At 42.9% G+C, this 23,366-nt stretch overlaps 1 protein-coding gene across 1 annotated transcript in view; it reads right to left on the bottom strand.

The window, feature by feature from the left end:
* Positions 1-23,366, bottom strand: part of COPG2 (coat protein complex I subunit gamma 2) — a 77,398-nt gene that overhangs the window by 37,495 nt on the left and 16,537 nt on the right. The window contains exons 6-10 of the mRNA XM_077472178.1: positions 22,616-22,691; positions 22,278-22,370; positions 8,208-8,294; positions 6,798-6,955; positions 3,354-3,487 (exon numbers count right to left, since the gene is read on the bottom strand). Coding sequence (XP_077328304.1) covers positions 3,354-3,487; positions 6,798-6,955; positions 8,208-8,294; positions 22,278-22,370; positions 22,616-22,691 — 548 coding nt within the window. The remainder of the gene's footprint in view (positions 1-3,353; positions 3,488-6,797; positions 6,956-8,207; positions 8,295-22,277; positions 22,371-22,615; positions 22,692-23,366) is intronic.

The raw sequence follows: 23,366 nt of genomic DNA, 5'->3' as shown, positions 1-23,366 counted from the left end.
ACTATAGACAAGGTTGCTAAACTACATGCTCACTTCCACCTTACCACCTGCCCTCTGGCTCCTTGCAAATGCTACGTTCACCCTCTGGCTCATAGCTACATTCTCTAACCAACATCTTCAATCTCTCCCTCTCTTCTGGCATCTTCCCCAACTCACTAAAACATGCCCTTGTCAGACCCATACTTAAAAAGCCCTCACTGGACCCATCCAATCTTAAAAACCTATGCCACATCTCCTTGCTCCCCTTCTTATCCAAACTCCTTGAACGTCTGGTCTACAACCAACTGAGCATCCATCTTGCTGATAATAGCTTTCTTGATTCCCGTCAGTCTGGATTTTGTCCTCAACACTCCACAGAAACTGCTCTCCTAAAACTATCAAATGACCTACTAATGGCCAAAACCGATCAACACGATTCTGTACTCCTACCCCAGGAGCTCTCTGCTGCCTTTGATATGGATGACCACCCCCTCAAAAAAAAAAAAAAAAAAGTCACGCCTTTGGTCTCCGTGACTGTACGGTTTGCTGGTTCTCTTCTCTCCAACCGCACCTCACTGTCCAAATCTTGCCGCCTCAACCTCTACAACCTCTCCAAAATACGCCCCATTCTAACCAATGACACAACAAAACTTAATTCACTCCCTGGTCATCTCTCACCTCGACTACTACAACTCCCTTCTCACTGGCTTACCTCTACATAGTCTATCACCTCTTCAATCCATCATGAATGCTGCTGCCAGACTCATCCACCTTACCAAGCGCTCGGCTACCCCTCTCTGTCAATCCCTCCACTGGCTTCCGCTCACCCAACAAATTCAATTCAAAATACTAACAATTACTTACAAAGGCATCCACAATTTAGCCCCCAGCTACAATCACTAGCCTAGTCTCTAAATACCAACCTACTCGTTCTCTTTGTTCCTCTCAAGACCTTCTGCTCTCTAGCTGCCTTGTCACCTCCTCCCATGCTTGCCTCCAGGACTTTTCCAAAGCCTCTCCAATCCTATGGAATGCCCTACCCCAATCTGTCTGCTTATCTCCTACTCTATTAGCTTTTAGACGATCCCTGAAAACCCTTTTCTTCAGAGAAGCCTACCCAACCCACACCTAACAACTGTATTTTCATTTTCTCCATCAGCTCACCCCCCCACAGTTATTACCTTTTGTTCCAATTGACCCTCCCTTCTAGATGGTAAGTTCTAACGAGCAGGGCTCTTTGATCCCTCCTGTATTGATTTGTATTGTAAGTGTACTGTCTGCCCTCATGTAGTAAAGCACTGCACAACCTGTTGGCGCTATATACATCCTGTATAATAATAATAATAATAATAATAATGGGAAAGTGATGTAGAAGAAATTATCTGCGTTGAGGTGTTTAGGTTGTTGTGTGATAGCAGGTATTTTTGTGAATTATCTGCAAAACATATTTGTAGATTTTAATCTCTTTGACTCTTGGCTTGGTCCAGCTCCCAATCTAAGCATAATACCTGCTTGCTGACAGATCTGTCTGTCTTTCTTTTTGGTATGCTCGAATCATATTACCCCATGTGCTGTTCTATGGGCACAAGTACATTGAATAGCCTTCATGACATTTGCTGGCACTGTCCCTTCCATGTACTGAGGCTTGCACACGAGGTCTCTTGCTGATACAAAAAGCTTTGCTGCTGGCAATAATACTCAATGTCTCTACTCCTGCCTGGCACTTTCAGTATTAATGGCTGGCTGGCTTGATGCTTTTGCCTATACACAGAAGCAAATTATGTTACCCCATGACTGCTCTGTACAAACAGGAAGTGACTGGAGCTGTTCTGTCCTAGTTCTCTATTATTTCCCAGTGCATTCTAGGATATAGGAGCCTCCACTGCCTCTACCACAGCACCCCACAAATACTTTATAAATACTTCACTAGCACAATGTAAACTATACAGGGTCGCTATGGGGCAATACCATTGAAATTAATGGAGGTGACTGATAAGCATTGGTGCCTATGAAAAGCGACACGCTGCTTCGTTTTTTAAACACAGCGCTACCACTCCTGTGTGTGTACTACACTGTGAGGTGCCCATTGTAACATTCATGACAGGTATTGAAGGGATGTTATGAGGCTTTAAAAACGCTTATAATATAGCGCTTAAATACAAGGTATTGACAAAAATGCAAATAAGCCCTTAGTGTCCTGCATGTTTCAAATGGGGCAAATATTACAATTTTCTTTTATGTGATAGGCTACTTATTATCTAAGGAGGAGGTCTGCCTAGTGGTAAAATAGTGCCAATGCAGTTATACTAATTTTAAGAATAAATCGGTGATAAATGATAATAGTGTTTTAATATTAAGGTTGCCACAATTTTATTAAAATTCCCAGTAACTATATTTTGAGTTTATGGTTCAACCCTTGTTTTTAATAGTGTTAATAACTGTAGCTGACAACTGGCAAAATCTAATATTATATCTTACACAGGAAAATTAAAAAGCTTCATTCGCCCAACAACCAAAACCAAACACAGAAGCAATACTGAGCCCCGACTTGCTGCTCCTTGACCCATGGCAAAGTCACCAGTACACAGGACTGGACTTGTACAGCTCCTGGCAGATTTATGCATTACAGTCCTGCAATAGGGGAAAGAGACTGGACTGGATGAACAGTCTGATCACTGGATACAGCCGGCTGTAGATATGGCATCAGAGGTTATGGCAAGCTCATTATGCTTCTATTATTAGTGAGTGGATCTATGTACTATGGTTCTATTTGTGGTCTTCATGTCTCTTGAACTAGAGCAGGATGCAGTTTTGCATTGTAACCAGTTATTACCCTGAGCCTATCCCCCACATGAAACCCTATTCGTGATGATTTTTTATGGTTACTGTGTTGGACAGAACATTCACAAAAGTTTGTGAGTGCAATTCCCCTTTTCATTATTCCTTAAGATTTTGGTTGTCTACGCATTTTCCCTTTCTAGTTTTCTATGCAGATGGCATAATACACAATGAAACTATAAATAAAATGAAAAAAAAAAACTAAATAAAAACTTGTTACTAATATAGTTTTCTATTTTTGTTTTCTTCTCAGATTACATACAGATAGATAGATCTCATGTACATGGTTGTTACTGCCTTTTGAGTCATAATGCATAGCTCCTCAAACAGCAAATGGTTGGGTTTGACCTGGACTACCTGCAATGCAAACACATTTGAATAAGATCTGTTGCATCCAAAGGAACGCAAAGCAAAGCAGGCTAAATGCAGCCTCAGAACTGTCATCCAAACTGTACTAATAAAGTTTCAAACAAAGCAAAACAACGCCTGTTTACACAAGCACTAGGACTGTTTGAAGCAAGCTGATGGCCTCTTACCTGAAACTGCTGGGGCTAGTTCTCTCGCAGTGCAGTTGGGCAAGTGAATGATGGCCGAGGCTGCCTCATAGATCACCATTTCATGTTTGTTCCGAAGGCAACTTTCAATAAAGTCAAACAAAGGACTGTTGTGCCTATAAATAATACACGAATGATGAACTACAAAAGAAAAGGCTTTTAAAATATAAAAGAGCAGCAAGTTGCTGTGGGGAAAAGATAACTAAGAAATCAAGATCACAAAAATGTAAAACATGTTGCAAAACAGAAGATCAACCCCCCAAATCTTTAAAGTGATTGTTAAATGAGAAGTCCAGCCAAAGCTCGTTTGGGTGGTCTTCGCCTATGGATTACAGGAGTGCACTTCGTTTTGCACTCCTGTGAACCATTTTAGCAGAGAGGACTGAAGTCCGCACTGCTGACGTCACGGATATCAATCCAGGCATCGAGTCACCCTGACAATAAAATCCGGATCTGCCAGGTGGCTGGACTGACACCCGGCTCAGCCTCTCAGTGAGCTGATGAGAACATGAAACAGCTGCTCAGCTCGCTCCGCAGCTCAGCGCTCCAATGAGCAGAGAGCTGTGACTGACAGTCTACAGCTCTCTGCTCATGGAGCTGTGAAAGCCGAGCGATCGACGGTGTTCGATAGCTCGGTTTTCAGTGCAGAGGTGCCGAGGGACAAATGCAACGGACCGATGCTGCATCCACCCAGATAAGTAAAATTCCTAAAAAAATAAAAATAAAATAAAAAAAATAAAAACCCCCAAAAAAAACAAAACACACACACATACCTCTCTTTTAAGGCTCAAGGTTTTTCACCTTCATGCATGAAGGTAAAAAAAAAAAACCTTCTCTGTGCAGCAGCTCCCTTCAGTGCCACCTCGATCCAGCAATGAGAGCAGCAGCTCTCTGGGGTCTCTGCCTTCTTTGGCTGAGACTGCAGCGGGAGCCACTAGCTAACTGGCAATTTCACGGTAATGCACCGCTGTACCCAAAATTAAATTTTTACCATGTTATTTCACACAAATACAGCTTTCTTTTGGTGGTATTTGATCACCACTTGGTTTTATTTTTTGCAATATAAAAATGAGACTGAAAATGTAGAAAAAAAATAAATGCTTTTTACTTTCTGCTATAAAACATATCCAATAAAAAAATGTTTTGGCCAAAATGCATTTTGCTACATGCTTTTGATAAAAGTAATAAGTAAACTAATAACCGCATATTGATTTGTTTGCATATAAAAAAAAAAAAAAAAGAAAAAGAAGCTATGGCACCTACAAGCTATGGTAGGCAGTATATACTAGATTTTTTTGTTTAATACTACTAATGGCAGTAATCAGTGACTGCGATAGTGCAGTGGCAATATGACACTGGGGAAAACTGAATAACTGCCACTGACATTACCAGTGATCAGTGATAATACTGTACAAATTAAACTGGCTGGGATGGGGGTTAACATCTAGGGCGATCAAGGGGTTAAATGTGCGCTTTGTAACGTGTGCTGCTTTTTTACTACTAAATCTCTCAGTTTCTCATCCCTGCTTTACAGGGATGAGAAACTGACAGATCGCTCCCTCTGTACAGAGCCCTGGAAGTTGAGCCAGCTGTCAGTTCAGGCATCTGGGTAGATCTGGACATTAAAGTTGGGACCTTTCCAGAGCCTGGACCAGTTGAGTGACAGCTGATAGGGGACTTTAGCTTGCGATTGGCTGAAACCGGGTCACAGGCGCGCAGAACAAAGTGCACGCCTGTGACCCAAAGGAGAAGTAGAGACCAAAACGCTATCGCCCTACTTCTCCTTTACGCTGCATTCACACTTGAGCGTTTTCAGCTCATAAAACGCCTGAAAAACACTTAACAAGCAAAATCCCATTAATTTCAATGGCACCTCTTCACATCTGAGTGTTTTGTCATCTGAAGCAAAAATGCCTGAAAAACACCTTGAGCTCAAAAAAGAACATGAGCTTCTTTGGGGCAGATTACAGGCATTTTTCTGCTTTTTACATGGGTGACCTGTACAAAATCACAGTACAAATGTGCGACTTTGAAATGCTCAGGTGTGAATGCAGCTTTAAAGTGGTTGTAAAGGTAAAGAAATTTTTTTTTCACCTTAATGCATTCTATGAAGGTGAAAAACATCAGACAATACCAGTAGCCCCCAGCCCCCCCCCCCCCCCCCCCGTTTTACTTACCTGACCCCTCGAAAGCCCACGCTTGCACCCAACATCCTCGTCGCTGATTAGCCTGGCCGCAGATTGGTTACAGTGGATGGATTGAAAGCAGCGCAGCCATTGGCTTGCGCTGCTGTTAATCACATCTAATGATGCGGGGGTTTGGCACTGACAGTCTTCATTATTTTCTCAAGACAGAGTTCCATAAAGAGCATACACAAAGTGCTTGCTATTACATTAAAAGCAGTAATAAACGCCAAACCAAAAAATATATGGACATTTACCAATCATTAGATGTGATGTCTGCATTCGTTTTCTTTTTTTTAAGCTTTTTCCCTGTTTTCACCTGCTGATCTGGCCAGTAGCACACCTCTTGTATTAGAGTGCCCATACTCTGGATAAAGGAGCACAGGGGGCAGCTTTGGACAGCAGCATTGTCAGTCGGGGGGAGAAATGTGCAAGCAGATTTAAATATACTAACAAATTTAGGCCAAGCTCAAGCTCACACTTTATAGGCAGTACCAGCAGTTTTGTTCCTTTTGGGATAAAGGTTTTATATAAAAAAAATAAAAAGCAGATCATTGTAAGCACCTTTGTCATAAGTAAAAAATAGTGTGTCTTCATCCCTGTAACTGCTATATCTGCAAGTACACTTGTTGTGATGAAAAACAACAGACCTACTATAGGTGCTAGATCACCCAGCGAAAAAGTAAACAAAGAAAAGAAAGCCTCAAAAAAAAAAAAAAAGAGAATCGATTAAATGCAGCCACATCTAAGAATGAGCAAACATAATAAATATTTGCTCTTGGGTTTATTACCGCTTTAAAAGCCAGTCCTGGTTTCATTTGTTATTAAGGGCTAAACTTTCAACTTTGCTAAAAACTTCACATGCTATATATCCATTATACTGCCATCGCTCACTGGGCAATGATGTCCTAATTGGGAATGTCACCACTCTGCGTCAGTCTATCAAGGCTCTACTAATTAGCAGGGAACATGTTTACAGTATAAAAAAAAGGAACAGTAATATTCCTGTCCATGCAGTGCTGCTCTTTTACTGTTGCCACTCACAGACTGGGCCAGGTCCTAAACCTACTCAAGTATTAACAGATATCTGCAGAAAGATCCAGGGCCTGGCTGTGTTATTTGCCAGAGGTGTCTGGATCAGAAGTCTTTGGTAGGTAAGAGTATTATTTGCATATATCCATTACAACTGCAAAGTTAACTGTTTAACTGGAGTTCCCATTTAAAATAAGACAATTTGCCTTACCCCTCATCAGACTCCTCCAGTAACCGGCTAGCAATTCGAATCAACATGCAGTATGCAAATGGAGATTTCAGTCCAGATTTAGTAAACTTATTTATCATTTTGGCCACGGCCAGACGATCATTCTTCCTCAAATAGTAGAGAAGTCCCAATGCATGATACTGTTGAAAGCCGAGTTGTTGGTCACAATGGAGAAAAAAAAAAAAAAAAAAAAAGGGGGGGAGGACATAAATATAAATATTCTATAATATATATATTTAAAAAAATTATAATATATATAATGCATCTCTGGATTTACATACAGGGTTGCAGTCAGTTTCCCTATAGTTCAGTTGTGAGGTCATAACATTTTTTTTTTTTTTTAAAGGCACATCAATTACACTTTCTCATGACATAAAAAAAAAAAAAAAAAAAAGATATTTCACTTTTATATATTTATATTTAAATGCTTTACACTGCGGCATAGTGTTCTATACTTGTCAGACATTTGCTTTATAGCTTATATATAAACATTATAATAGCGCAGTGAATGCAGGGGCATCAGCTGTACACTCTTTCACCCTCCTCTTATACCTGTGCCTCCTGGAGGCCCTTCAAGTCTGCAAGAGAGTTGAAGGGCGTAACATACACCTGACTAAAAGATATCTGAACTGCAGCAGGGTTCTATCCCATCCTATGTGTAGTAAGCATCATCTGTGAACTTCTGGAGAAAAAGTGAATTGATCAATTTATATCCAAGGAAAACTGCACGAGGCAGCTTCTGCATAAATGACAAGATACAGGGGAGCACAATTCATTCAGTACACGCTAATGACTGAGAAATATAGTTGTCTATTGCGTACTGCATTCTGGTAACTCCCATAACTCAGCCACCAGATCTGGAGGCTTCATGTTTACAGTGAGCTTTAGGCTACTTTCACACTGGGGCGTTGCGGGCGCTGGTGGTAAAGCATTGCTACATTTAGCTGTGCTTTATCGTTGTTTTAGTGGCGATATACGGCCGCTAGTGGGGCAGTTTTAACCCCCGCTAGTGGCTGAAAGAGGGTTAAAACCACCTGCAAAGTGCAGCTGCGGCAGTGCTTTGCAGGTGGGTTTGCAGCGCTGCTCCATTGTTCTCTATGGGAAGGGGCGCATTATGAGCGGTAAATACACTGCTCCCCCAGCGCTCCACAGATGCGGCTTGCAGGACTTTTTTGACCATCCTGCACCATTCCAGTGTGAAAGTCCTCGGGCTTTCACACTGGAGACAGCAGCAGCTGTTTCAGGGTGCTTTGCAGGCGATATTTTTAGCTCTGCAGCACCTGCAAAGCACCCCAGTGTGAAAGGGGCCTTAGTGATATGTATAATTAAAAAAAAAAATTGGAATGACTGTACACACTGGAAATATGGTATATGCTAAATGCATGACTGTACCTGGACCATGATGTTGTCACTAGAAGCAGCTTCCTGTGCCTCGTTGATCCACCGTTTCACCACATCATAGCTTATTTTCATCATATGCTAAAATGATAAAGTGCAGATGGGTGAATTATTAACAAATCCTTTACATCACACTATATAAAATACTGCAGCACTCATCTAGAATTATCTTTAGCCTCCTTTCAAACTGCCTTGAGTTGTGCGATTTTAACGCAAATCTGATGCAATTACCTGTGTAAACTTGAGGTCAAAAGTCGCAGGAAAAGTCACACAAGTGTGAAAGGGGTCTTATAAAATATCCAACTGTCTACTAAGGTTTATCTCAGAGTCTTGTGAGCAACTAAAATATCTAATCAATAGTGTTAAAGCAGGCAGCAAGGAGCACACTCTCAATATATGTGCAAAAAATAAACATAACAATTGCACTAATAAACCATCAAAATCATGACATATAATAAATTGCATAAACCTTAACCATACATATATCTCATAAGATGTGAAATCAAATTAAACCTGTGCCAAGAATTCATTATTTTTCTTCTTCAAATAGTCCAAATAAACTGATCCTGTGCTTCAGTGCAATCAAGTAAGATGAGGCTTCCTTTATCTTCACAAATCCTCAAAAGCGCTTATATAAATTCACCTCAGTGCTCTCCCATTAGGTATGCACTCACCTCATGAAGTGTGACCTCACATTTATGCTTGGTCAAAAACAGCCTTTTAATCACCTTGGACTAATGCATCGTGTCTTCCTCCTTTCTGTCCTGTCAGTTTTTCCGTGCCATTGCTCAATATATATGCACGAAAGAGCTCCAAATAGTGCTTATATGTTTTAAAACCAATTACATTTATTAAAAAGATTGTATCAAACTCACATTTAAACAGGCGCTCTAGTGCACCAACTATGTACAGCATGCAAAAATTGTGAATCTACCACACTGCAACAGCTCTGTGCCGCTCCAAAGACAAACTCAGCGTCCTGTCAAACCATCGAGCCCCTCCCCTACGCATTACGTCACAGGGCCACGTGACTTCCTCAGGGGGATTACTATTGGTGGACAAGACCCTCTCACTTTTATCCGACTCCCGCTCCACCAATTTGACTTGTACAACAAGGACGGAAAGGAGGAAAACACGATGTATTAGTACAAGGTGACTAAGAGGCTGTTTTTAAACAAACCTAAATGTGAGGTCGCGCTTCATGAGGTGAGCACATACCTAATGGGGGAGCACTGAGGTGAATTTATATAAGCACTTTTGAGGATTTGTGAAAATAAAGGAAGCCTCATCTTACTTGATTGTAGTGAAACATGGGATCAGTTTATTTGGACTATTGGAGGAAGAAAAATAATTGGCACGTTTAATTTGATTTCGCACGTTAAGAGCTATGTGTTTGGCTAAGTTTTATGCAATTTATTGTATGTCACAATTTTTTATGTTTTTTTTTAGCACAGAAATTTTTAAGTTTGTCAACTAAGGTTTATTTTAGGGGTGCACAACTGATTCCTGTAGGAAAAATAAAGAAAACGGCAGGCTGCAAGGTTTTAGAAAGCAGACATGACCAACATATTGGCCCAACACCTCTGCTACCCAACCTTTGTATTATGGCTTAAATTCTTAATGGTAAATTGAGCATAGCGTAATGCTTAAAGTGATGTTAAAGGTTGCTTTTTTTTTTTTTATATATATAAATAACATGTTATACTTACCTGCACTGTGCAGTGGTTTTGAACAGAACAGCCCTGATCCCCCTCTTCTTGGGTCCCCCCGCCAGCGCTCCTGGGCCCTCTCACCTGCTGAGTGCCCCCAGAGCAAGGAGCTTGCAATGGGGGCACCCAAGCAGGCTCACTCCCCAGCCACTGCTCTGCTTGTCTATTCACACAGAGAGATGATGCTCAGCCCCGCCCCTCTCTCCCCTCATTGGCTCACTGGCTGTGATTGACAGCAGAGGAAGTCAACGAGGAGGCAGACTCCCCAGAAAGAAGAGGCTCTCGTGCACAGGGACGTTTTTTTACCTTTATGCATAGAACACCTGAAGGTAAAAAAAAACCTCAAGCCTTTAGAACCACTTTAAGCCTCTTTAACAGCAATATTATGCGTCACCACAAAGTTTAAAAAAATCTTAGCCCTTGTACACACGGTCGGACATTCCGCCGGAAAATGTCCGTTTGGACCGTGTTGTCGGATAATCCGACCATGTGTGGGCTCCATCGGACTTTTTGCATCGGAATGTCCGACCAACAAAGTTAGAGAGCTGGATATCAAATTTTCCGACACCATGAGCCGATCGACAAAGTGCCACGCATGCTCAGATCAAATTACAAGACCAAAGCTATTGGCTACTAGCCTGAACGTAGTCCCGTCGCAACGAACGAACGTCATCGTGTTCCGAACGATCTGATTTTCCGACAACTTTGTCCGACCGAGTGTATGCAACAACAGTTTCGGACAAAATCCGTCTGGAAAAATCTGATGGATTTTGTGGTCGGAATGTCCGACCGTGTGTACAAGGGCTTACATTTACATTGCATCCTCCACTCCCTGAATTTCTGGTTGGGGAGGCATGCACTTATACAATCACTTGTTACAACATCAGCTTTTGTGCCTGCATTCATAAAATTTACTGACAAGGTGACACTAACTGCACCAACATGCACTGGCACCCTAAACTAAAAAACATATGATGCATCTCTGCTCATCCCCAAAGGAGAGTGATTTATAGAGCTCCCGAAGCAGCTGTTAATCACTTCCCTTCTCCATAGGACTCTGCAAAGGACAGAAGCCCCCCTGAAACAGGAAAGCATGACCAGCAGAACCACGAAGAAAGGACATCTTTACTACATTAACCAGTTGCCGACCGCCGCACGACGATGTACGTCGATAGCATGGCACGGGCAGGCATATTGGCGTACATGTACGTCCCTTGCCTCCCGCGGGTCGGGGGCCCGATCGGGCCCCCGCCCGGTGCCTGCGGCGGTCGGTATTCGTGCGGGAGCGATCCCGGACGAGGGGACGGCCATTCGTTCATGGCCACCCCCTCGCGATCGCTCCCGACGAATAGGAATCCCCCGTGACATCACTTCCTCTCCTGTAATGTAAACACAGGAGAGGAAGTGATGTATTCTCTCCTCCGTGTCGGTATTTTCCGTTCCGACACGGAGGAGAGCGGATCGGTGAGTTGCACCAACACTCTACACACACAGTAGAACATGCCAGGCACACTCACACCCCCCCTTTACCCCCCGATCACCCCCCCAATTACCCCTGCCCCCCAGTCACAGTGACACCAATGTCATTTTTTTTTTTTTTTTTTTTTTTTTGCATTGGTGTCATTTGTGACTGTAATAACTGTTAGGGCAGTTAGAGTTAGCCCCCTTTAGTTCTAATGTACCCCCCTAACCCCCCCAATAAAGGTTTAACCCCGTGATCACCCCCCGTCGCCAGTGTCACTAAGGCTGGGTTCACATTGCAGCGGTTTATGAGAACGAATGTGATTCGCACCGCACTGCAGTGCAAATCACATCCGATCTCTGTGCGATTCGAGTTCAGCCATTCGCCGCACCCGCCGCACCCGCCACACCCGCCGCACCCACCGCAAATTCGCACGGGACCCTTTTTTTGGCCCGCAGCAGAATCGGATCGCATGGGTGTTCACACCATGCGATCCGAGTTTGCAGATCGCACTGCGATATGCGAACTGATCTGGGGGTGTCAGTAACATTTCACTGACACTCCCAGCAGTTCGCATAGGGCAGTGTGAACTGCCGCCGGGAGGCATGCGATGCGGGAACCCGCCGCGGATTTGCGGCGTTTCCGCATCGCTCCAGTGTGAACCCAGCCTAATAAGCGATCATTTTTCTGATCGCCGTATTAGTGTCACAGGTGACGCTAGTTAGGCAGGTAGGTATTTAGGTTCGCCGCAGCTTTTTATAGCGCCAGGGACCCCCATATACTACCGCATAAAGCCCCCTGATTGCCCCCTAGTTAACCCTTTCACCAGTGATCACCATATAACTGTTACAGGTGACGCTGGTTGGTTAGTTATTTTTTATAGTTTCAGGGCACCCACCATTTATTACCTAATAAAGGTTTAACCCCCTGATCACCCGGCGGGTGTCATTTGTGACTAATAACTGTTAGGGCAGTTAGGGTTAGCCCCCTTTAGTTCTAAGGTACCCCCCTAACCCCCCCAATAAAGGTTTAACCCCGTGATCACCCCCCGTCGCCAGTGTCACTAAGGCTGGGTTCACATTGCAGCGGTTTATGAGAACGGATGTGATTCGCACCGCACTGCAGTGCAAATCACATCCGATCTCTGTGCGATTCGAGTTCAGCCATTCGCCGCACCCGCCGCACCCGCCACACCCGCCGCACCCGCCGCAAATTCGCACGGGACCCTTTTTTTGGCCCGCAGCAGAATCGGATCGCATGGGTGTTCACACCATGCGATCCGAGTTTGCAGATCGCACTGCGATATGCGAACTGATCTGGGGGTGTCAGTAACATTTCACTGACACTCCCAGCAGTTCGCATAGGGCAGTGTGAACTGCCGCCGGGAGGCATGCGATGCGGGAACCCGCCGCGCATTCGTGGCGTTCCCGCATCGCTCCAGTGTGAACCCAGCCTAATAAGCGATCGTTTTTCTGATCGCTGTATTAGTGTCACAGGTGACGCTAGTTAGGCAGGTAGGTATTTAGGTTCGCCGCAGCTTTTTATAGCGCCAGGGACCCCCATATACTACCGCATAAAGCCCCCTGATTGCCCCCTAGTTAACCCTTTCACCAGTGATCACCATATAACTGTTACAGGTGACGCTGGTTGGTTAGTTATTTTTTTATAGTTTCAGGGCACCCGCCATTTATTACCTAGTCTCACTAGTGTACCCCTAAATTTAGGGGTGTCTACTTTCCAAAATGGGGTCATTTGGGGGGGGTTTGTGCCATCTTGGCATTTTATGGCCTTCAAAACTGTAACGCCCTTAGAAAGCCTGAAGGCGGTGCTTGGTTTTCGGGGCCCCGTACGCGGCTAGGCTCCCAAAAAGTCCCACATATGTGGTATCCCCGTACTCAGGAGAAGCAGCAGAATTTATTTTGGGGTGTCATTTCACATATGCCCATGGCATGCGTGAGCAATATATCATTTAGTGACAACTTTGTGAAAAAAAAAAAAAAAAAAAAAAAGTTTGTAATTTTCCCGCAACTTGTGGCAAAATATAAAATATTCCATGGACTCAACATGCCTCTCAGCAAATAGCTTGGGGTGTCTACTTTCTAAAATGGGGTCATTTGTGGGGGTTTTGTGCCATCTTGGCATTTTATGGCCTTCAAAACTGTAATAGGTAGTGAGAAGTGAACTCAAAAATTTACGCCCTTAGAAAGCCTGAAGGCGGTGCTTGGTTTTCGGGGCCCCGTACGCGGCTAGGCTCCCAAAAAGTCCCACATATGTGGTATCCCCGTACTCAGGAGAAGCAGCAGAATTTATTTTGGGGTGTCATTTCACATATGCCCATGGCATGTGTGAGCAATATATCATTTAGTGACAACTTTGTGAAAAAAAAAAAAAAAAAAAAAAAGTTTGTAATTTTCCCGCAACTTGTGGCAAAATATAAAATATTCCATGAACTCAACATGCCTCTCAGCAAATAGCTTGGGGTGTCTACTTTCTAAAATGGGGTCATTTGTGGGGGTTTTGTGCCATCTTGGCATTTTATGGCCTTCAAAACTGTAATAGGTAGTGAGAAGTGAACTCAAAAATGTACGCCCTTAGAAAGCCTGAAGGCGGTGCTTGGTTTTCGGGGCCCCGTACGCGGCTAGGCTCCCAAAAAGTCCCACATATGTGGTATCCCCGTACTCAGGAGAAGCAGCAGAATTTATTTTGGGGTGTTATTTCACATACGCCCATAGCATGTGTGAGCAATATATCATTTAGTGACAACTTTGTGTAAAAAAAAAAAAAAAATTTTTTTTTTGTCATTATTCAATCGCTTGAGGCAAAAAAATAAAATATTCAATGGGCTCAACATGCCTCTTATCAATTTCCTTAGGGGGTCTACTTTCCAAAATGGGGTCATTTGGGGGGGTTTTGTACTGCCCTGCCATTTTAGCACCTCAAGAAATGAGATAGGCAGTCGTAAACTAAAAGCTGCGTAAATTGCAGAAAACGTACCTTAGTTTGTAGATGTGACAACTTTTGCGCAAACCAATAAATATACAATTATTGACTTTTTTTTTACCAAAGACATGTGGCTGAATACATTTTGGCCTAAATGTATGACTAAAATTGAGTTTATTGGATTTTTCTAATAACAAAAAGTAGAAAATATCATTTTTTTTCAAAATTTGCGGTCTTTTTACGTTTATATCGCAAAAAATAAAAATCGCAGAGGCAATCAAATACCATCAAAAGAAAGCTCTATTTGTGGGAAGAAAAGGACGCAAATTTTGTTTGGGTACAACATTGCATGACCGCGCAATTACCAGTTAAAGCAGCGCAGTGCCAAAGTGTAAAAAGACCTCTGGTCATTTACCAGCAAAATGGTCCGGTCTGAAAGTGGTTAAGATGCTGCACCCATTGTAAAACTTCACCTCAGTTTACCACTTCTTAAAGGTGCATTTTTCTGCACAGATACAAAACAATTTTGGTTTAATGAACCAATGACCACTTATAAAAACGGTCTTTCTACAAAGAATATCACGCTACCCATTCTCAACAGTTCTTAGCCATCTGCCAGTCACTGTAGCACCAACTACGAATGGTTTGAGCCCAGTCTGTGTTGTAGCTCCACTATGTATATTGTTTGTAACACTTATAAGCTTAGCTGGATCTGCTGTAAACTAGCCTTGCATTTTATCAGTGTGCACTTCTGTGCCCGTCACAGATCATTGCTTCTTCCTTGGAACCCCTCTGTTTCTGAGGTATTCAGAGGATTACTGATCTGTGAATTAGGCCGATAACCTCTCTGTCCGTAAAAGGAGCCCTTAACTGCAGATCGGACAATGATATTCTGAAGAAGTGCCAAAGGTAATGGAAGTGAACCCTGAAAAGTAGATCTGACAAGCAACACAAACCCCTTTATGGGCTCAACAATCGGCCTATGAACTGGTATATTGTGCAACCGACATAACGCAGCTTCAGCAGGTCTGACTATTACAAAGCAATTTCCTTATAAACCCAGCATAACATTAGTTACAACATTGTACATTTCATTCTGAACTATTGTCTATAACCCAGACATTTCCGGACACCAGTAAAAACTAAACATGAATTGTCTTTAAAGTAAGTCCCCAACATACCAAAGTTCAATGGCAGAAAATGGAGAAAGGACAGGCGCACTCCAGAATAATGCCTTTATTAAATGAAGCTTGATCCATATATCAATCAGAGACACAGTTCTACATAAACTGACGCATTTCGCACCGTTAAAGGCACTTAATCATGAGCTACGATTAAGCGGCATTAATGGCGCAAAGCACGTCAGTTATCTGGACCTGTGTCTGATTGATGTATGGATCGAGCTTCATTTAATAAAGGCATTATTCTGGTGTGCGGCCGTCCTGTCTCCATTTTCTGCACCGGCACCCTTCATCTCTTACATACTAGGACAGTGTGAACACAAACGATACCACCTGCCACAGTAATCACCTTGATTTGACATACCAAAGTTCAAGTTGCCAACTTTCAATGACGCAAACATGTGCTCGTATGTACAATCATGTAAAGCTGGCTACACACACACCAATTTTCTTTTTTTCGTTCAACCCAGCTGAAGGAAAAAAAATAAAAAAAAATACTGACAGATGGTCGTACTAACACAATCAATGTTGGTGCGGTGATCTTCCCTGCTGTGTGCCTTTGTGTTCTGACAGGTTGACTCCACCGCCAGAACACACTGATCAGAGCTCACTGCCATTATCTGCAAGCACTGATCTTTGTTGGACTTACAAACGGGGTCCCGGAACAGAATTTGTAAGTAGGGAACTTACTGTAAATAAAACAATTCATGACGTCTAAAGCATTTGTTTTCCAACAAAAAACACATCAATCAATGGATGTGTAGGATACCAATGCAATAATTATTTTTTAAGACACGTCTGAGCATACAATGATTGTTATTTAAAATAGTTATACCTTATTTGGGGGTACAAACATGGTGGCACTCATACCACATGATACATTTTGTTAGGGGGTTCATCAATGATAAAACCTGAACCCCAGGTAAATAATAAAAGAACAAAAGAAAAACAATTATATTTAAAAAGAGAAATTAGTTTTTAAAGCAGACCTACAATACTTTACATGTTAAAGTGGTTGTAAACCCTTACAAACCACTTTGACCTACATGTAAGCCTAGATTAAGGTTTACATGTAGGTCCAAGAAATATCTCCTAAACCTATATGGTTTAGGAGATATTTGCCCGAAAACAGGCACCGCTGTCTACGGCGCAGGCGCACTGAGCGCCTGCAGCATTCTCAACGACGGAGCTGCCGCGCGTGTCGGCTCCCGTGCGCATGCGCGGGAGTGACGTCATCGCGGCTTCGCCGAATGACAGCGGCGGAGCTGCGAGACCCCACCAAGAAGATGGATGCGGCGGACTACAGGGGACAGCGGCGACTTCGCTGGCTCCTGTGTCAGGTAAGTGACACATAATGGACTACTATGCGATGCAGATTCATACCTTTTATTTCGATTTCCCCAGATTCTATACAGAATCTGACTGGCTCATTATAATGATCTGGTGTGCTGTGTTCTAATAAGGAAAGCTGCAGGGTCTGCATCACTTTGGGGTCTATCACACAGTCAGCCAGGGGACAGTAAACACAGGTGGTTCGAGCGGTAGTTTTTCTGCCCCCCAATCGCCCACCTAAATTCTACCATTACAGCTAGATGTGGCTGTACACATGCTTTGGTTTGCAAATGCAGCAATTTTAACTCAGCTAGCAACGTTTTACACAGCTCAGACCCCTAATACTGCTGGGGATTGCTTTTCTTTTGTCTGCAGCAGATTGATGGTAGCATTCACCCAGGCTGCTGCTTTTAAAAGGTATCTTATTAAGCTATGTATATTAACAATATATTAAAATTCTAATTTGTAAAATAACTGATAGGTCTGCTTTAATAAAAGTAAAACAATCAGTAAAACCTACAGCTCAACCACCTAAATCGCACTGTGTGTGAGAATGTAAAGTTTGCTGCTGCTGACTGAGCCAATGAGTAGAGAGAGACCCAGGACAGCCGCAACTTTCATGCACATGGATTGAGGTGGGGCCCAGGTAAGTATAAGGGGGACCTGCACCATAGAATGCAATAAGGCAAAAAAACTTCTGCCTTTAGAACCACTTTAATCCATTACACTGCAGGATGGTTTAGCCAGAGGTATTTGGAATCCAGACAGAAGGGTAAGGTAATTGATGCACAAAGCAATTATTACATTTTATTTTACCTTTATCCCCAACACAGACCTGTGTAGGAAGACAGAGGCTTAACCTCCTCCAATACCCATATAAGCAACTGTAGTGTCCTTATTTATCGTATGTGTCTATTTACAAAAATTTACAAATACCAAAAATTCAGTATACATAGTTAGTAAGGTTGAATAAAGACACCAGTCCATTCAGTTCAACCTGAGTGAGTGTCTACAATTGTTCCTATCTCTGTACATTGCACACTCACATCGGTCCCTACCCTCAAGGAGCCCACAATCCAAGGTCCCCATTCATATACCAGGGCCAATTTAGGACAGAAGCCAATTAACCTACCTGCATGTCTTTGGAGTATTATACGCTTCCTCCCCCCCCCCCCCCTCAGGTGTCACGTTTGGCACCTTTCAGGAGGGGGGCTGTTTTTGACAGAATCCCTTCCCCCTTCCGGGAGATTGGCCACAGCCCATCTCCGGAAGTTCGCCCCCCCTCCTTTCCCCGCTTCCGGGCCAATTAGAAAGCACAGCGAGCTTCGTGCATGTGCAGCAGGGAACCAGCAGTGAGGCTGAAAGGCTTCACTGCCTGCTTCTCTTAACAGGAATGGCGGAGCAGCACCTGGATTCGATCTGAAGATCGGTTGGGGTGCAGACATTGTGGGCTCCCTGGACAGGTAAGTGCCCTAATATTAAATTGTAAATTTGTAATGCGTTTTTTTCACCCAGGCTGGACATCCTTCTTTAAGTGTGTGCTGGGGTTTGGCATTAGTTTATTAGTGCGTCTAAATGTGGTAATACATTTAACACTACCATCTCCTAAAACTGCCAATGCTGCTGTCTGCTGTGCCTTCTGTTCTCATTTGTGCAGAGTTCTGTCTCACCAATACCGGAAATGGGCTACTGGCCAGATCACCAGGTAAAAAGCCAAAAGAAAAAAAACTGATGCAGCCACCACATCCAATGATTGGTAAGCTGCAATATAAATCATTTTTGGTTTTGGGTTTAATACCACTTTAAATGTTATAGCAAGCACCTTGTGGTATCTTCTCTTTATGGAACTCTGTCTTGAGAAAATAATGAAGGCTGTCGGGGCCAAACTCTTCTTTTAAGAATTCCAGGCCTCTCTGACCAAAGTGCAAGTAAAGAGATGAGGTACTCTGACACTTTTCTGTCCCTCATTTACAGCATGCTTGTTCTACTTCTGTGAGTCACACTTAAAGGAGAAGTCGGGCCAAAACTCTTTGGTCCCCAATTCTCCTGTGGGTCACAGGAGTGCACTTCGTTCAGCTTTCAGGATATGCAAATTATGTAAACCTTGTATGCTTAGGCCAAATACCATACAGTAGAGATACTCACACTTGAGTTTTCTGCAGTTTATTTTTTCCCCAGGACAGGAAGTGAGGGGAATATCTCTTTCACACACAGTCCCTCCTTTCCATTCACCAGGGGATCAGCGATTTTATATCCTGCTGAACAGGACAGATTTTTTTATATTTTTTGATATCTGTGACCATTCAGTGTGTCCTCATTTACTCAGCAGCCACAGGCAAACCTTTGATGGCTCTATGAGCGGTGAGATGTAAACGGACTTGTATCCATTAACATCAGGCTACCTCCAATCCATCACGTTTGCATGTTCTCCCTGTGTGGGTTTCCGCCAGGTACTCTGGTTTCCTCCCACAAACCAAAAGACATGCAGGTAGGTTAATTGGCTATTGTCCAAAATTGGCCCTAGTATATGAATAGGCACCTTGGATTGCAGGCTCCTTGAGGGTAGGGACCGATGTGAGTGTGTAATGTACAGGGATAGGGACAATTGTTAGACGCTCAGGTTGAACTGGATGGACTGGAGTCTTTATTCAACCTTACTAACTATGAAACGTTTAGGTCCACAAAAACAGAAAAGGACACAGTTTTTCCATTCTTTTTACCGGACCTGGATGGACTCGGAGGTAGGTGAGTATAAACGGATACAAGTCTATTTACACTGGCCTGTACCTAGGTGTGCTTGATCAGGTTTGCCTGAAAAACCAACAGGCAGACCTGATTGGACTGCCCACGTGAAAGAATCCTAACAGCAACACAAAAGGTAGAAAAAATTATATTTTAACCACCTCGCGCCCGCCCTATGGCCGAATGACGGCCGTAGAGCAGGCGCGTTCGTCCGGGTGGTCGTCCCTGGACGTCCTGATGTTTACTTCCGCTATGCGCGCCGCCGCGCATCGCGGAAGTTCTGTGTTCGCCGTGTCCCCCGGGGACAGGCAAACACAGATCGCTGTAAACGGCCAATCACAGCGGCCGTTTACAGCGTGATCGGCGTGTCCAATGGGAGATGATCTCATATGTAAACATATGAGATCATCTCTCAGCGCCGCTCTCCCTCCTCGCACAGACAGTGTGAGAGGGGAGAGATGAACGGCTGCAGCGGCAGCCGTTCTGCCTGTAGTAAAAAAATAAAATAAAAAGTGCCATCTTCCCCCAGCAGTGCCATCAGCCCCAGCAGTGCCATCTGCCCCAGTGCCATCTGCTGCCCCCAGTGCCACCTGCCGTCAGTGCCACGTATCAGTGCCATTTGTCATCAGTGCCACCTGTCAGTGTCACGTGCCATCTGTTGTCAGTGTCACGTGTCATCAATGCCACTTATCAGTGCCATCTGTCATCAGCGTCATCGGTGCCATGTATTAGTGGCATCTGTCATCGGTGGCACGTATTAGTGCCACGTATTAGTGCCATCTGTCATCGGTGCCACGTATTAGTGCCACGTATAAGTGCCACGTGTCATCAGTGCCACATATTAGTGCCATCTGTCATCAGTGCCACATATATTAGTGCCATCTGTCATCAGTGCCACCTGTCATCAGTGCCACGTATAAGTGTCATCATTGCCACGTATCAGTGCCATCTGTCATCAGTGTCATGTGTCATTGTCCTGGTGCTTCAAAAGTGTAATAAATAGTCAACAAATTAGATGTGTAATTTATGTTCCTAGAACACATGATGGCGCTACCTGCATGTTGGGCCTTTCTATGTGGCCAGGCTGTGAAAAAGTCACACACATGTGGTATTGTAATACTCAGGAGGAGTAGCAGAATTTTTTGGGGGGTGTCATTTGTGGTATACACATGCCACGTGAGAGAAATAACCTATTACAATGACAATTTTGTGGAGAAAAAAAATAAATGAAAAATCTTAATTTTGCAAAGAATTGTGGGAAAAAAATGACAACATCAAAAAGCTCACTATGCCTCTTACTAAATACCTTGGAATGTCTACTTTCCAAAAAGGGGTCATTTGGGGGGTATTTGTACTTTCCTGACTTGTTCGGGTCACAAGAAGCGAGATAGGCCACCAGTACATCAGATGTGATCAATTTTGTGCAATTCGCACCACAGCTTGTAGACTCTCTAACTTTCACAAAGACCAAATAATATCCACTAATTTGGGTTATTTTTACCAAAGATATGTAGCAGTATAAATTGTGGCCAAAATTTATGAAGAAAAATTTATAATTTGCATAATTCTGTCACAGAAACAAAGAAATATGCGTTTTTTTTCAACATTTTCGGTCTTTTTTCATTTATAGCACAAAAAATAAAAACCCCAGGAGGTGATCAAATACCACCAAAAGAAAGCTCTATTTGTGGGGAAAAAAAGGACACAAAATTCATTTGGGTACAGTGTTGCATGACTGAGTAATTGTCATTCAAAGTGTGAGAGCACCGAAAGCTGAAAATTGGTCTGGGCAGAATGGTGTTTAAGTGCCCAGTAAGCAAGTGGTTAATGATAAATAGGGGAATGCTAGAGCCACTGTCAGCTTTTTATTGTCGTCTTTCTCTTATTGCAGAATTTCCCCTCACTTCTCGTCTGGTAAAATGCTGTCCCCAGAACAGAAAGTGATGATGGGAAAACTCTTCATGTTGTGACTTCATTCACTTGACTTGTTCATATAATGTCCTTCAGAACAAGCTGCTCAAGCGTGCCCCCTAGGGAGCGCAGCACGGCGATCAGTCGTGCGGTGTGTTGCTCGGACACACTGCATCTTCAATCAGGATAAAGAGCCTATGACGTAAGCTTTTTAACATGTGATCAGCTGTGTCCAATCACAGCCGATCACAGTGTAAATAGGAAGTGTTGATTATCGGCATTCCTTTACTTGGACTGACAGCGTGTGAGTAGAGGAGAGCCAAGTGGAGCCCCATCAGTGATGCCTGTCAATGCCCACCTGTGATGCCAATCAGTGCCTCATTAGTACCACCCATAAAGGCTGCCAATCAGTGCCCATAAAGGCTGCACCCAATGACCATCAATGCCCATCAAGGCCGCCCATCAATGGCGTAAAGGATGCCTATCAATGCCCATCAGTACCACCCATCAGTGCCCATAAAGGATGCCCATCAGTGCTGCCTCATCATTTTTTCAAAATAAATACGACAACATTTGCATGATCGTGCAATTGTCATTCAAAGTGCAACAGCGCTGAAAGCTGAAAACAGGCCTGGCCATGAAGGTGGAGGAGTGAACTGGTTAAAGGAGGCCCAAATAGTAACAAAACCTGACAGGAGTTGTAACCTTTCCCATTACTATCCAAAACTAAAACAAAAAGTTTTGGGTATAGGCACACTTTCATTCATGGATATTTACGGATACATACCAAGGATGATACCAATGCAGAACTGGAGACACTAGGAACTTTATCCACAATAGCCTGCTTCATGTACCTCTCAATAGCCTGCAGCATAGTGGCCTGTCACAAAAAGCAATACAAGTCTTAATTTGTTTTCATTATAAATGGGGTAAATACAAGCCTAAAATGAAATGTAAGACATGCTAGCATAATTTTGCTTTATTACCCATCGCCATCATTATATTAAGTGCAACTTTCCATTCACTGCATATCTTTTATAAAAGCCAGTGACTGATAAACATTTCTAGTCACTAGTAAAAAATAAGAAGCCCAGGGCACCACCTTTGACTTGGATGGTTACTTACGTCAGTAATTCGGCAAAGTGCACGGATAGCTGGCCCACGGTAAACATCTTCTTTGCCGGTCATGTCCTTGGTCAGACTGCCAGAATGAAATTATCCAAAAGGTTAATTCAATGACTATCAGTAGACATCTGATTGGAAAGCAACATTAAGGCATTTCTTTGTTCTGAGACATATGATACATGCATCAAAGGCTTCCATTTATTAACATGGCTGGAAACTGAAATATTAGATTAATGATCTACTGAAATATCAAAGACCAAACTGCGTATCTAACTATATCAAGCCATTAATTGTGGAAGAAAAGGATATTTAAAAAAAAAAAATTTTTTTAAATAAAATAAAAATAACAAATTTTTTTTTTCTCACACCTAGACATTAAAACAAAGGCGAGACCACACCTATATATCCCCAACTAATACCTACAGTCAGTTTTATTTAATCTCTAGCTTGCAATAATAAAATCTGGAGGCTTCAGCTATCCTGAACTAGTGATAAAAAATTGTATGAGCTTGAATAAGAAAAAAAGAAAAGGAGAAAAAATAAAAATAAAAAAAAACACACAAAAAAAATAAATAAAAAAAAAGGATTTTTAGTAACTGATTTTCTTTGGGTCCGCTGAGGGGCATGAGAAATCCTTTTATTTATTTGGAGGAAAGCAGGTGATTACAATATAGTATACTGTGAGATACAAAATGTAACAGATCATTACATACAAACTAGAAAAGCAACTCCCTAGTGACATTAGGAATAT

This window comes from Lithobates pipiens, unplaced genomic scaffold, assembly GCF_037356315.1.
Source record: "Lithobates pipiens isolate NorthernLeopardFrog02 unplaced genomic scaffold, aLitPip1_a1.2 Scaffold_8, whole genome shotgun sequence".
NCBI classification, from domain to species: domain Eukaryota; kingdom Metazoa; phylum Chordata; class Amphibia; order Anura; family Ranidae; genus Lithobates; species Lithobates pipiens.
The sequence above is the reverse complement of the archived record's forward strand: the minus strand, read 5'-3'. Positions and strand labels throughout refer to the sequence as shown.